The following is a 12176-nucleotide window of genomic DNA, read 5'->3' on the forward strand; positions in this document are numbered from 1 at the left end:
CAAAGTAATAATTGAAAAACAGACAGAAGCTCCTTCTTGAGTGTGTGAGGCGTGATGCAGGCGACAGAGTTCACACGTCTATATACCCACGGCCTTCATGAGCATCTGACAGGAGACCCAGACTCCGCCTTACTGCAGTCAGTGCTGTTGCTATAGGGACCAGACTGAGGCCTATTGAGACCACACACCCTGCAGACGAGTTGTGGGCCCTCGGGGACCCGCCCAGACGTGACCCCTCACGCACCCCACCCCTGCCCCTCGCACTAACCCCCCCCCTCACACGGTGCACGGTTTATGAAGCTCGTGGTTGGACGCGTATACAGCAGAATGGACAAAAAAAAAAAACGTTTTTGGATGACACGAGTCTCACGTGGTTATATGTGGAGCGTGTCATGATTCTGATCAAAATGTGATCAGATGACAGTTGAAGGTTACAGATCTGACACTGTAGATGTCTGTGAAAGAGCACAGCTATCACTCTGCCTAAGGGTCAGTTCGACGCTGTAGGCGGAACATACTGCGTCTGCACTCTTGAGACTGTTCATGAAGGGGCCATGTCTTGTTTTTTTTACCCCTTCTCATAATGCAGTAGTATTATAAGGCGTGTGATCTCTTGACAGGTCATCGCCAGCGTGAACCTAATCAGATTCTCCACAGTACACCTGTTTCCGTTTGACTCAGCTTTAGAAATTTCATCACTGAATGCGGTGCATTTTTCCCCGGCTGGAAATAGCCCGTGCTCACGTCTTCTACAGTGCGAGCTCGGCTTCTCTTTATAGCAATGAACTCGGCGGCTTCAAAAATAACTGTGTTATGCAGAGAAAATGGAAGCTCTCCGAAGAGCAAGACGACGGACAACTCGCACGCTTGTGTAAGCAGAGAAAATGAGGGGCGCACCAAACGAACCAATGAGCAGACCTTTTAATCTTCACAAAATGTAAATGGTCCACACAAAGAGTCTCAGATGCAATGTCCCGTGGACATGAAAGCAGACAAATAAGTGTGTCGTATGCTGACCTCTTGTGGACAAAGCAGCGAATAGCCTTAATATAGCAGGGGGAATCCATGGACACATAAACCTCAGTAAATGTCATATATTATTTGAATAAGGATGAAAAACATAGTTAGATATGCTAAAAGACTGACACAGAAGACAAATGTGGTATGCTAAAGATTACACAAATAATGCTTGTGCAAACAGTCCACAAAACGATGCTTATGTCAAAGTTCTAAAAAAATTAACGCTAAATAAAAATAAAACAAACTCACATAGAAAGAATGGCTTTGATCAGTGCATAGTTACAGAGCAGCTGCAAAATGGAATTTAAGTTCATTTGTAAAATATATCTGTAAAGTATTGTAAAAGTTCATTTGTAAAATATATCTGTAAAGTATTGTAAATTGGAATTTAAATTAAATTAAAGGAGCAGAATGCAGCCAACAATGTGGATTAATTTCAAAACTCATTCAGCCATGGACTTTGTGCAATACTACTTTATTTTCTAAAAACAAATGTTCCAAACTAAGCTACAAATCATTTTAAATGCAAAAATATAGATTTATACACCATTTGCTATGTAGTCCTTTGTTGCATATTCTCATAGTGCATTTGCCATTTAAAGCTGCAGTATAGACTGGTCAAAAAGCTTTGAGGTTGTCCCTGAGTGTGATTTTAAGGCTTGTCTTTTCTAGAAAACCAGATGTCCTGAAAATTATACAGCAATCTCGAACTGCTGAAAGAGCACTGGGGTGGGGGGTGGGGGGTGGGGGGCAGTAAGGCCGCTGGCTGCTTCCATGCACAAACCTTTGCCATTCACGGTGATTCCCACCACAGGGTCGACATTCAGTGAGGGGGTTTGGTCGATAATAAGCATCCACGAAGGTGGCCCTTGAATTGATTTTTAGATTTAAAAGACGGAGTGCTCAGGACACGCAAGTTCAAAGGCGGATGGCAGCAAACTCTAAAAGGCATAAGCTACAGGAAAAGATGCCTTTCCAAATGAAAACAGAAAACACTGTTATGTTGTTTAATATGAACTCAAAAAAAAAGAAAATTGCTATTGTAACACAACTGGTTTAATGCAGCTTGTTGTTTGATCACACAAAGTGAGAGACACTGTGTATAAAGGGTCTTCAGACTTTTTAAGAGACGAGAATCAAACTCTTGGTCCACTTGAGGCTAGTGTGTGGAGAGTGAACGAAAGCCAGGAGTCTGGAAAGCCATCACTAATCTCCAACTGCCTCCGAGGCAGAGCACCCTTCTTCTCCCCAGACCTTCACGCCGTGCAGTGAGGAGCCGTGTAGCCCCCTTTCTGAACATCTTCCCTGTCCATGGCCATATACGGTTCTGGAGGGGGCCGGTTTGTAAAGTCGGGGCCACCCATTGGCGAATGCAGCGCGGTGTGACGAGCGGGGGGTGTGGCTGGCGAGCGTATGTGGTCGGGTGACGTGCGCTCTGATTTGATGCTCAGGTTGAGGGAGGAGTGAAGTGGGGTGGAGGGGGAGGAGCCTTGAGACGGGTAAGAGCAGCCTCCACCGGACGAGGTTCTGCACACGGAAAACAACACAGCATACTACGGGCCCGTCCACAACACAGCATACTACGGGCCCGTCCAGAACACAGCATACTACGGGCCCGTCCACAACACAGCATACTACGGGCCCATCCACAACACAGCATACTACGGGCCCGTCCAGAACGAAAGAAGATGTTCCATCACAGGCACATACGTTGACAACCAACTAATAAACATATACAGGAATCAAGAAGAGGTTCTCTCACCCTGGGTTGATCACGGATTGTGGTTGCTCCTGGTGTGTCAAAGGCTGCCAGCCACGCTGAAAACCCATCGAGTAGCCTGGGTGGCAATACTCTACAGGGACAGAGAAAGAGAGAGAGAGATCAAATAGGCATAAACATTAAGCCTTTAAGCTGAATTCAGGAATAATAGGAAACAAATTAAACATAGTGAGACATTTACCTGAGGACCCATAATTCCCTATGGTGTGAGAGAGTATGGTAGGCTTTCCCATGGACACCATGTGGCCCCCAGAGTTCATACTCTGATAAACGGCTCTCTACATCACAGAGGAACATAGCTTAAGGACAGCAGTCAGGAATTAAATACTTGGGTAACAAAAATAGCATATTATATAGTATATTATAATGTATAATATACTATAATGTACTAATGTAATCTATACAAATATCATATTTACATACTTCCATCACATTTTCATGCTTTTGTTTGTATTTGTCAATAAATATCCATTTTAAGTGCACCTTACTTATTGTATACATAGTTTGAAGAAAAAGGTCACTCATTAATAAATTCCTGTGTGATGAATAGTGACTACGAATCTCTCACAGCATTGGTCAGATTGCCGCGGGCTCCGCCCTGTCCTGGGTGTGGTTCCGCACGCCGCCCATCACCAGCCAGACTCAGTGGAGGCGGAGTCTTCATTTCCAAAGTTCTGCTCAGGTTGCCATGAGCGAACATCGAATAGCCAATACCTTCACCAACATTTGAGAAGTGAAAACAAGATGTGGGTAAAATTCTATTTCACTCTTATTCACCCTCGATCTCAATTTCTCTCTCTCCATCTCTGAAAGAAGTTTTCTTCCACCTGATATTGTTCAGTATCTACATGTGACGTCTATGCAGTTATAGCTACAAACAAAAAAAGCTAGTTATGCTCTATGTGGAATCACCCAAGATGCTCAATCACATTAACTTTATGTATAAAATTATTTTTTTAAATAAACAAAAATTCATCTCTGTAAGAACTTTGAGCACGAATCTTTTTCTTAGGCCCAATTGCTGTCAAAGGTATTGCTAACCACATTCCAAACATAGAGCTTAAGCTAGTGCTGAGAACTGGAGTCAGACCACATGGTCTGGTTGACTTGTTTGACTCGGATTCCTGCACCTTACTACTAATAGCAGTGTAGGGGCTGACAGAGAGGTCGCTGTCAAGATGTCCAGCAGGTGCAGTTTTCTGCTCTGAAACCACAGCTCTGCCTTCACATGTGATTGCGAGTGCATGCGTGTGTGTGGTGTGGGTGTGGAGGGGTGGTGTCTCATATACCAGAACTTCCTGTGTGCAATGCACCAAAACCCTCTAGGTTACTCTTGGAATGTGTTCCGATAACCCACCTTGAAGTCGCAGTATTCATTTACACGTGACAAAGTTTCAACAAAAGATCTGTGACTGACTGAATACAGTGTTTTCGTGTATGCGTATGAACTATTAACTATCAATAAGCATAAAATGAAACTGATTCAACCTTCCTTCATACCTGCATGAGAACCCATGAGTGCAGCGTGTGCACTGTGTCCTGCAGGAACAACAGAACCGGGCCGGGAGCTCAGAGGCTTGAAGGAAGGCGGGCGGTTCCCCCCCACGCCAGGGTTGGACGCGCTGGCGTAGCTGTTCTCAGAGCCCACCAGGAGCGGAACTTCTGCGGTGTGCAGAGACGGTGACTGTGGGGAAACGGAAGATGGTGTAAGTGTGGACCGGACTAGGGCCCGTGCATACAAGAACCGTGCAGCCTTCACACAGTGCAGTTGCAAAACTGCGTTAGAAACCCAACCAAGTTCAATTTGATTGAAAGACACATGACTCTTCACATCTACAAAGAGTAAATGTGCGGTTTAAAATGGTTTCTATGTTTGTGCCGTGCTTTTATTTCTGGACTACTTCTTAGGTTTTTTTACTGCTGAATCTAGGGTACATTCCAAAACTATTTAAACACATATTTAAAAATAGCATCCAAACTTCTGAATAATATCTGTTACACATTTGTGTTGGACAAAATGTCCATCAACTAAATGACTTGGCTGTTAAGTTAAGTTGCACCTTTGGTCTTTAAGGAAAGTTGGGGGTAATTTTGGATATACTGACGTAGTAACGTTGCCGGGTGATGGAGAGGTCCATACCCTCGTTGGGCAGGTACTTCTCCGCGGCTACCTGCATGGTGTCCTCATGGTCGATCTCAGAACCATCTAGACCAAGTCCTTTCCTGCGTAGAGTCTGCTCACACAAGCAAACACCAGAGATGTTAGTGCGGCAGAGGGAGAGACAGACATACAGACAGTGAGACAGAGAGAAAATGTGAGACACATGTCAAGTGAGTACTGTCATTAACAAATGATTGTGTTTTATTTTACATGTAGTAACGTGCCAGATCGCTCACACATTCAGATGTGATTTTGTAACCCTCGGTATCAGACTGGATCTCTCATAATCAGACTGTTCAGTCTGGACTACAGATAAAATAATCAGCACACGTCCTGGCTCTCTTGGTCGGTCACATGGGTGTGGTGGGTGTGTTCGGGGAGGGAGGTTGTACCTCCAGGATGTCGGTGTTGGTCCGGCTCTCGTGTGGTTCACTGTACTCGGTGTATTTGAGCAGGACCTTGTCCATGTCCGTGCTGGCGTACTGGAAGAGACGGTTTGTGCTGTTGAAGATGATGAGTGCGATCTCGCAGTCGCACAGCACGCTCAGCTCGTAGGCCTTCTTCATCAGGCCGAACTTGCGCTTGGTGAATGTCACCTAATTAAAAAGAACGAGAGAAAGAAACCACAGGCTGCTATTTGTGGGGCCATGGGAGAGGGGATGAGGGGTATTTCTGTGCTGTCCGGCGCTGGTCAGAGCTAACCTGTCTCGCCTCCCGTGACAGAGAAGCACCAGACCTCGGGGGTTCACGTCTGAACTTTGGTCAGTTAGTCTAGCAGTTTCCCCAAACGTCACTCATTCTAATCTCATTATACCCTCATTATTATCTCATTATAATCTCATAAAAATCGTGTCTCGTGGGCTGAGACAGACCAGGCAAATGTGAAATGACCCTGAGCGGGGAATTTGTTAACAACCATGCCTGGTAAATCCAATCTGTTTTGTAGCTCCTTTGCTCAGATAAATTCTTCTAATTTAGGTCATCAGCTAATTACTTAATGAGCTGAGAGTGAAAGAACAATGAAAAGCAGAAGATAGTATGCTGTGTAGTATGCTTCCTGTAGTATGCTGTGTAGTATGCTTCCAGGATGGGCAAATAGGGCCAGCAATCCTCCACCAGCCTGGACTTCCAATTAACTAATTAACTTCTGCCAGTTAGCAGCCCTAAGAAGAATAACACAACTGTACCTGACGATTTCTTTGGTCCAGAATACGAGATATCTGTATCTTCTTTCGGCCCATAATGTCTCTTCAGCTCTTCATGCAAAAGATTTTGTAAAAACAAACAAAAGGTTCAATTCAAATCTTGATTTATTTAAACATTAAATACAAAAAAATTTAAGCACACATGCTGTGTTTTAAATAAATTTTAATACAGCCAAAACATTTTCATGAATCAGTAGTCATATATGAGTGTATGGTTCAATAACAAAGATACTAGCTGTATGCAGTCCAAAGAATTAGCAAAACATAATATTACTTCAGTGTTGCATAGGTAGGCCTTTCTTTGATGCAATCGTCATTCTTTGGGTCAAAGGTCACAGACGCCAATGTGACATAAATCTGGTGGGGAATGATGTGTTTTGTCATGATGCAATTGGCGCCCCTCCTTCCTCCCACTGTGAATGGGTGTTTATTTATACCCCTGGGAGACAGTGGGGGCTAAAGTTAGTGCGGGCTAGCGCCCCCACAGTCTGGGTTGCCCCAGGGTAAGTGTGAGCGTTTCCACTGGGCATGAGTTAAAAATATGGCATCTCCATTTAAAGGTAGAGTACAGAAAGCATAGCTAGCTGCAGCCGTGGTTAAAATAATAGTGCGTCTAAGTGCGGGTAACGGTCCTGTCCGCCCCCTGTTCTCCCATGAGCGCTATGTACACAAACACTGGATGTGAGAATCTGAGAAGAGTAATGATGCACATTAGTCTGTGCACCGAAGGCCACATTAGTGTAGGGCTGTCAGGTGTAGAGTGTCAGAAGATGCACCAGCTCCAGCACAGCTGGCTGTATAATGAAGCATTTCAAGTCTAGTCGAGAAGCACTCGCTAATAGCCTGAAGAGTGTCTGAATAACAAACATTGATTCTTGGATGTATTCACAATTGGGCCAAGTGAGCTAATACTTCACAACCTAACAAGATCTCTAAAATTACACTAGTGGACCAAGTTCCTTTTATATATTCAGTGGAATATCATAAGAGCGGAGTGCGCACCGCGTTAGCTGTTACGTCTCCCTCTGCAAAGGACACTGTCCCTGGCATCGCTCTATAGAGAGAAGCTGACTACTGATGCAAAGGCTTCTGGGAGCTCACCCCAATCCTTCACCCCCCCATTAGACATGTTTGACCTCGTCTATTTTTAACCCCTGTAACCCAATGGTGAGCGGATATGGTGCCACGGTTCCCATGACCCAGTAGCGTGTGCTGCCCTCTCGCCCACTCCTGGCACCCCCCGGGCCCACGACGAATCCAAAGGGAATCCATAATGCAGGCCGTTATTCCCTTATAAAGAAGACGTTAGCTAGGGCCACGCAGGCATTGGAAATGTGCACCTACTAATTTCACAGGTGACTGTGTTTGTACTGGACAGTTGGTCTGCGCAGATATGAATAGAACAGTGGGGAAGTGGTGTTTGAGACCAGAGATCTCTATCACAGGCCTCCACATCTGTCACTATGTATAAACCCTAAAGTTCCTCATATTTTTTTTTATGCATCCGCAAAAATGAAAATCAAGGCTGTACTCCTATATAAAATGGATTAAAATATGACTTAGAGACCAAAATATCTGCGCTGCAATGCTCTGCGCTTAAAATTAGTATAGGTGTCAATTTTGCTTTCAGTCCTGCTGTTGTTGTTTAACATCACTCAAATGTCTTATGCAGTCACTGCACTAAAAAATGACATTTATAAACATTCTTGGAAACATTGTTAATGTAATAATAAATCTGAATATCATATTCATCGTTTTAATCTACTAATTGAAGGAGTCATCAGTTCATGTTCTCTTTTAGTACACAGAAACATAAATATTTAGCTTATAATATATATTTATATATATAATTTTCTAGAATATTATCTATTTTGATATTATAATTTGGCCTAAATTGTTGGCATAGGTTTTTGGTAACAGTAAACTTATAATCTCCATGACATATCTGAGGCCACTTGTATGGCCATTCATGCAAATCTTAATTGGGATGTTTTATGATCAGAACAAAATTAAAGAACAAGTAAAGAACAAAATTAATCCAAGGTTTTATGAAAATGTGTCGAAACAGGTATAATTTGGCAACCCTTTGGCAATCCTCAACCAAAAACCTCTCAGCATTACCACTTCAGCTAAACCCCATACCTCCAGGTTTTAACGGCTACGTCTTCCTGCGGAGGCCTTCCCAGAGGCCAGGCAACGGAAAAGAACGCTCACGCCACAATGGAACCTCAGATCTTCTGCACCGCGTCCCATCGGGACCACAGGAGACTAATTGCTGGGACCCTCATAGGAACAACACTGTCTCGGCAGCAATAACAAACAGTTTCATCATGACCAGCCTAGGCTGTCGCAGCCAAATAACTGACCTTCCGCAAAAGTCACCTCGGGCTTACAGTAGAGCTGGAGTAACAGCCTAATATAACTAAGCCTAACCCTAGAATGCAGGTAAATGTTGACTATAATACCAGGAGGCTTTAGTTACATGTAGTTCTGTGGAGGTATGTTTTGGTTTATGGTTTAATATTGTACAAGGGCACAGGTATGTATAATTTGGATAATGTCTTAAATTTAACCGATGCTCAATTTTACCAGGTAGCACGAATATGATGTTAAATAATAATTTTAAATAAACCCACCAAAAAACCAATGTCAGGTATTGACTGCTGAACTGCACTGCGTTTCCTTGGAGGCCCTGGTGAGATAAGAAACTAAGTTTGGCCAAAAATAGAAAGAAAGCCTCCTATTTGCATACGAAGAGACATACTTCCACAGTGCTGATTCAAAGTTCGAGCCAAGCGAGACAGCTGATGAAAGTACCACAGTGCCAAAGAGGCAAGATAAGTCTAGCTGCTGACACTATTCACACAGAACCAGAGAGCTAAATCAGTACACATTCTAGAAAATCCGCATCAAATGAACAGTGCCACAAGGAACAATGCCAGTTAATTTCATAATGCATGACAGATTCTGGCCTGATTTGATAAAATAGGCATTCATCTTGACAAAGCTCCATAAAGATGGACCCAACTCTCATTTGAACGTGATCAATGTTCAATGCAAGTGTCAGAAGTCGGTGGTCAAGGAAGAAGGAGCATCTGGCGTGCACTGGCAGGTTTGAATGTTTTTAGTAAATACATCAGTACAGAATGATTGCAGATGTTTGACGTGACCTCCAGTGCTGTCGTTTGGATCATTCCAGTTTGCACATCTACATAATTTCAGTGTTACATGACAGAAGATACATAACATTAAAATTTTTTTTTATATGGGCTCACATTTTTGTGTTATATTACTTCCGAAATGTTGTAGAAATTAGTACAAGCAAAGATTTTTGCACAAGAAAGATATTGCATTATTTTATTTTGTTTATATACAACCTAACATGGGGTCTACAATTGAAACTTGCAGGTCACCAAACACCACTGGCCTTTCAGTCTGAATATTACCTGAACAAAATTTCACCATATCAGTAGTTAATGTCCTTGGTTGATCTTCGTAATAATAAGGTTTGCTTTGAATCAGGATTACCAACATCAGTCAGAAAATAAGTCTGATGCAATTGACATGTTCTCTGGTGCACATGTGAAAATAAAGACTACAGTCTGTTGACAGGTGACATATCTTCACCAAGGTGCCTTGTGCTCTAGCTGGAAATGACATTTGAATTAATGATTTTATTGTCCTTTCTCCTAATGTTCTTTAATTCCCTTTTCCTCGAATATTGACAAAATGATAACAAGCACTAAATGGGCAGAAACTGGGATAGTTTGGACAGAAGTATGGATTTTATGAATATTAAAGAAATAATAACTCTTACTCTGTATACTGTCTACTTACATCTAGTTACAGCATTTAGCAGACATACATTTCTAGAGCGTCTCCAGTAAATACTTACATATAAATAAGGCTAGTGATATTAAATTAGCATTTCTGCTGTAAGTTTACACGACAACGATGTGACAATGGATGTGTAAAATACTTCGAAAGGAAAAGCAGGCTATGCCATGTTCAGTGATCTAATCGGTGAAATCTCTAGTAATAAAGTTTGAATCTTACCAGATTTTAAATGCCAAACGACTGAGACTCTCAGGTGTACGTTTAATCGCCGTCGTCGGTATGAAGTTGCCGTGTGATCTAAGCGCGTTTTACAGTTCATCTCCAGCTGTTGATACAGTAGCATCAGCTTTGTAGGAATTAACATAACCCGGCCCACGTCGCGCCATTGGCTGGCCGCCATGCCACTCTCCCGCCTCTCCTCCCCACTCGCGCATTTAGGTTTGACTTTGCCTGTTCCACGGAATGAATGAATTAACATAACCCGGCCCACGTCGCGCTATTGGCTGGCCGCTACGCCACTCTCCCGCCTCTCCTTTCCACTCGCGCGTTTCGGTTTGACTTTGCCTTTTCCACGGAATGAATGACGCTAAGCTAAACCGTTAGACTGGCATGTCGAAGTTTCATAGTTATTATTTTTTTATGCATTAGACCCAGAGTATTAATTCTGGTATGTTTTAGATTACATTTCCATAGCTCGGGCTACGACAACAGTAAACTACAATAAGGTTACCTATGAAAAACAATGACGAAAAGGTTACAACAAAGGTTAAGAAAGAGAAAAAATCACCTTTCTGATTCTCTAACATAATGTGCTTAAATGGCATTATCTATGAAAATGTCCCTTTAAATGCCTTCTGGAATTCAAGTCAAAAAGATTAAATATTTTCTTGGCTTTGTTATTTTCTGATTAGGCTACAAATTCAGTTGAACATCACTAACCTAACTAACTAACACAAACATCACTAACTTTGAAAAAGTCAAACAGTACATTCTGACTCACCAATACTCAACTTATCTGTGTATATTCAAATTAAACATATTCCTCAGTATACATGTTAAAAATACTGAAGTCAAAAATTCTGAAACACTCTACAAGTTGATCTGTTGCTGCTGCTATTGCAGGAAACCAAATTAAACACGTGCTCAGAGGAAAAAGGAGTAATTCTGCAAGTTTATATTCTGTAATGTTTCACGAAGTCTATTTTTTAAAAGAGAACACTACTTTTATTTATGGTATGTACTAAATATAGAAAAAGGAAAGAAATATAATGTACATTTTGCTTCCCCTCTCTCTCTCTCTCTCTCTCTCTGACATGCACATAGTGCTTCTCTCCAGGGAGAGTCGTATCATCTGATGCAAGACCAAGCAACCTCCCACCGTGCTTCCTAATGTCCCCAAGCAACAGGCCATGTTCAGGCCTGTACTACATGTATGGATCCACACCCAGCCAACTGAGGAACACTAACATATAATTCCTGACTACAGACAGGTGACTGGGACAAAATGAATGATGTTACTGAGGGGCCGATATCTTTTTGCCTGCTGGGGAAATTAAGAAACCAGTGCACAAAGGGATGAAAGTGCTGAACCCAGGCCCTTCCTTATGGGGATAACAAACCTCTCTGCAAGTACTGCGAGATCGCTCAAGTTATACAAATGCATTAGGACAATATGTTGCATCCAACAGAAGTTGCTTGTATGAGCAGCAATATCGCAATATCATGGGGATGGTCTAAAAGGAGCAGCTCACTGTGGCTTGTTATTTTGTAAGTGTTCATTTATCTCTGAACGAAGGAAACACTTTCTCAAGGCCTCTTGTCAAGCAAAGGAACCTTTGGAAAGCATTCATTAGACCTCTTTTTTGTTTTCCTGAAACTTCTCACTTCTGCTTTTGACAACATCAGTGGCTTCATTTTTTTGAGCTTGTGGTGAGCCTCCTGAATTCAGAAATAGCTTCCCTGGTCAGTGTACATGTGCTCGAACGATTCTTCATCTTGTATACTTTTTTTTAGTATCAGACTTATCTAAGCCAAAGCAGCTCAAAAGCAAAACCCTGAGTTCCCATCATCGAGTCAAAGCACTAAAACCCACCTGCTATCTGATTCTGCAAGCTAAGGTCGATAACAATGGAGACTTTGTATTCTCTCAGTTTCACTGAGGACTTAGTGAAGG

At 42.4% G+C, this 12176-nt stretch overlaps 1 protein-coding gene across 3 annotated transcripts; it reads right to left on the minus strand.

Annotated features, from left to right (window-relative positions):
* Positions 1-963: 963 nt before the first annotated feature.
* mef2b (myocyte enhancer factor 2b) lies at positions 964-10338 on the minus strand. Of its 3 annotated transcripts, XM_077024205.1 has the most exons (11): positions 10223-10331; positions 8803-8858; positions 8309-8464; positions 6149-6217; positions 5354-5557; positions 4906-5034; positions 4301-4484; positions 3369-3514; positions 2982-3078; positions 2783-2873; positions 964-2547 (listed from the first exon to the last, which is right to left on the minus strand). In XM_077024205.1, exons 4-11 carry the CDS (start codon positions 6200-6202, stop codon positions 2277-2279), a joined length of 1176 nt encoding a protein of 391 aa, XP_076880320.1. In that variant the 5' UTR covers positions 6203-6217; positions 8309-8464; positions 8803-8858; positions 10223-10331; the 3' UTR covers positions 964-2276. The 3 variants fall into 3 exon arrangements, with proteins under 3 accessions (XP_076880320.1, XP_076880321.1, XP_076880319.1); XM_077024206.1 differs by lacking the exon at positions 8309-8464; XM_077024204.1 differs by lacking the exons at positions 8309-8464; positions 8803-8858 and having other exon boundaries at positions 10223-10338.
* Between the last annotated feature and the right edge of the window lie 1838 nt (positions 10339-12176).

This window comes from Brachyhypopomus gauderio, chromosome 12, assembly GCF_052324685.1.
Source record: "Brachyhypopomus gauderio isolate BG-103 chromosome 12, BGAUD_0.2, whole genome shotgun sequence".
NCBI classification, from domain to species: domain Eukaryota; kingdom Metazoa; phylum Chordata; class Actinopteri; order Gymnotiformes; family Hypopomidae; genus Brachyhypopomus; species Brachyhypopomus gauderio.

Coding starts and splice junctions, on each gene's coding strand:
- mef2b (XM_077024204.1), bottom strand. CDS start 6,202: ATGGGCCGAAAGAAGATACAGATATCTCGTATTCTGGACCAAAGAAAT. Junction 3,079..3,368: donor GCGGCAATCTGACCAATGCT/GTGAGAGATTCG, acceptor TCTGTGATGTAG/AGAGCCGTTTATCAGAGTAT. Junction 2,874..2,981: donor AGGGAATTATGGGTCCTCAG/GTAAATGTCTCA, acceptor CTGTCCCTGTAG/AGTATTGCCACCCAGGCTAC.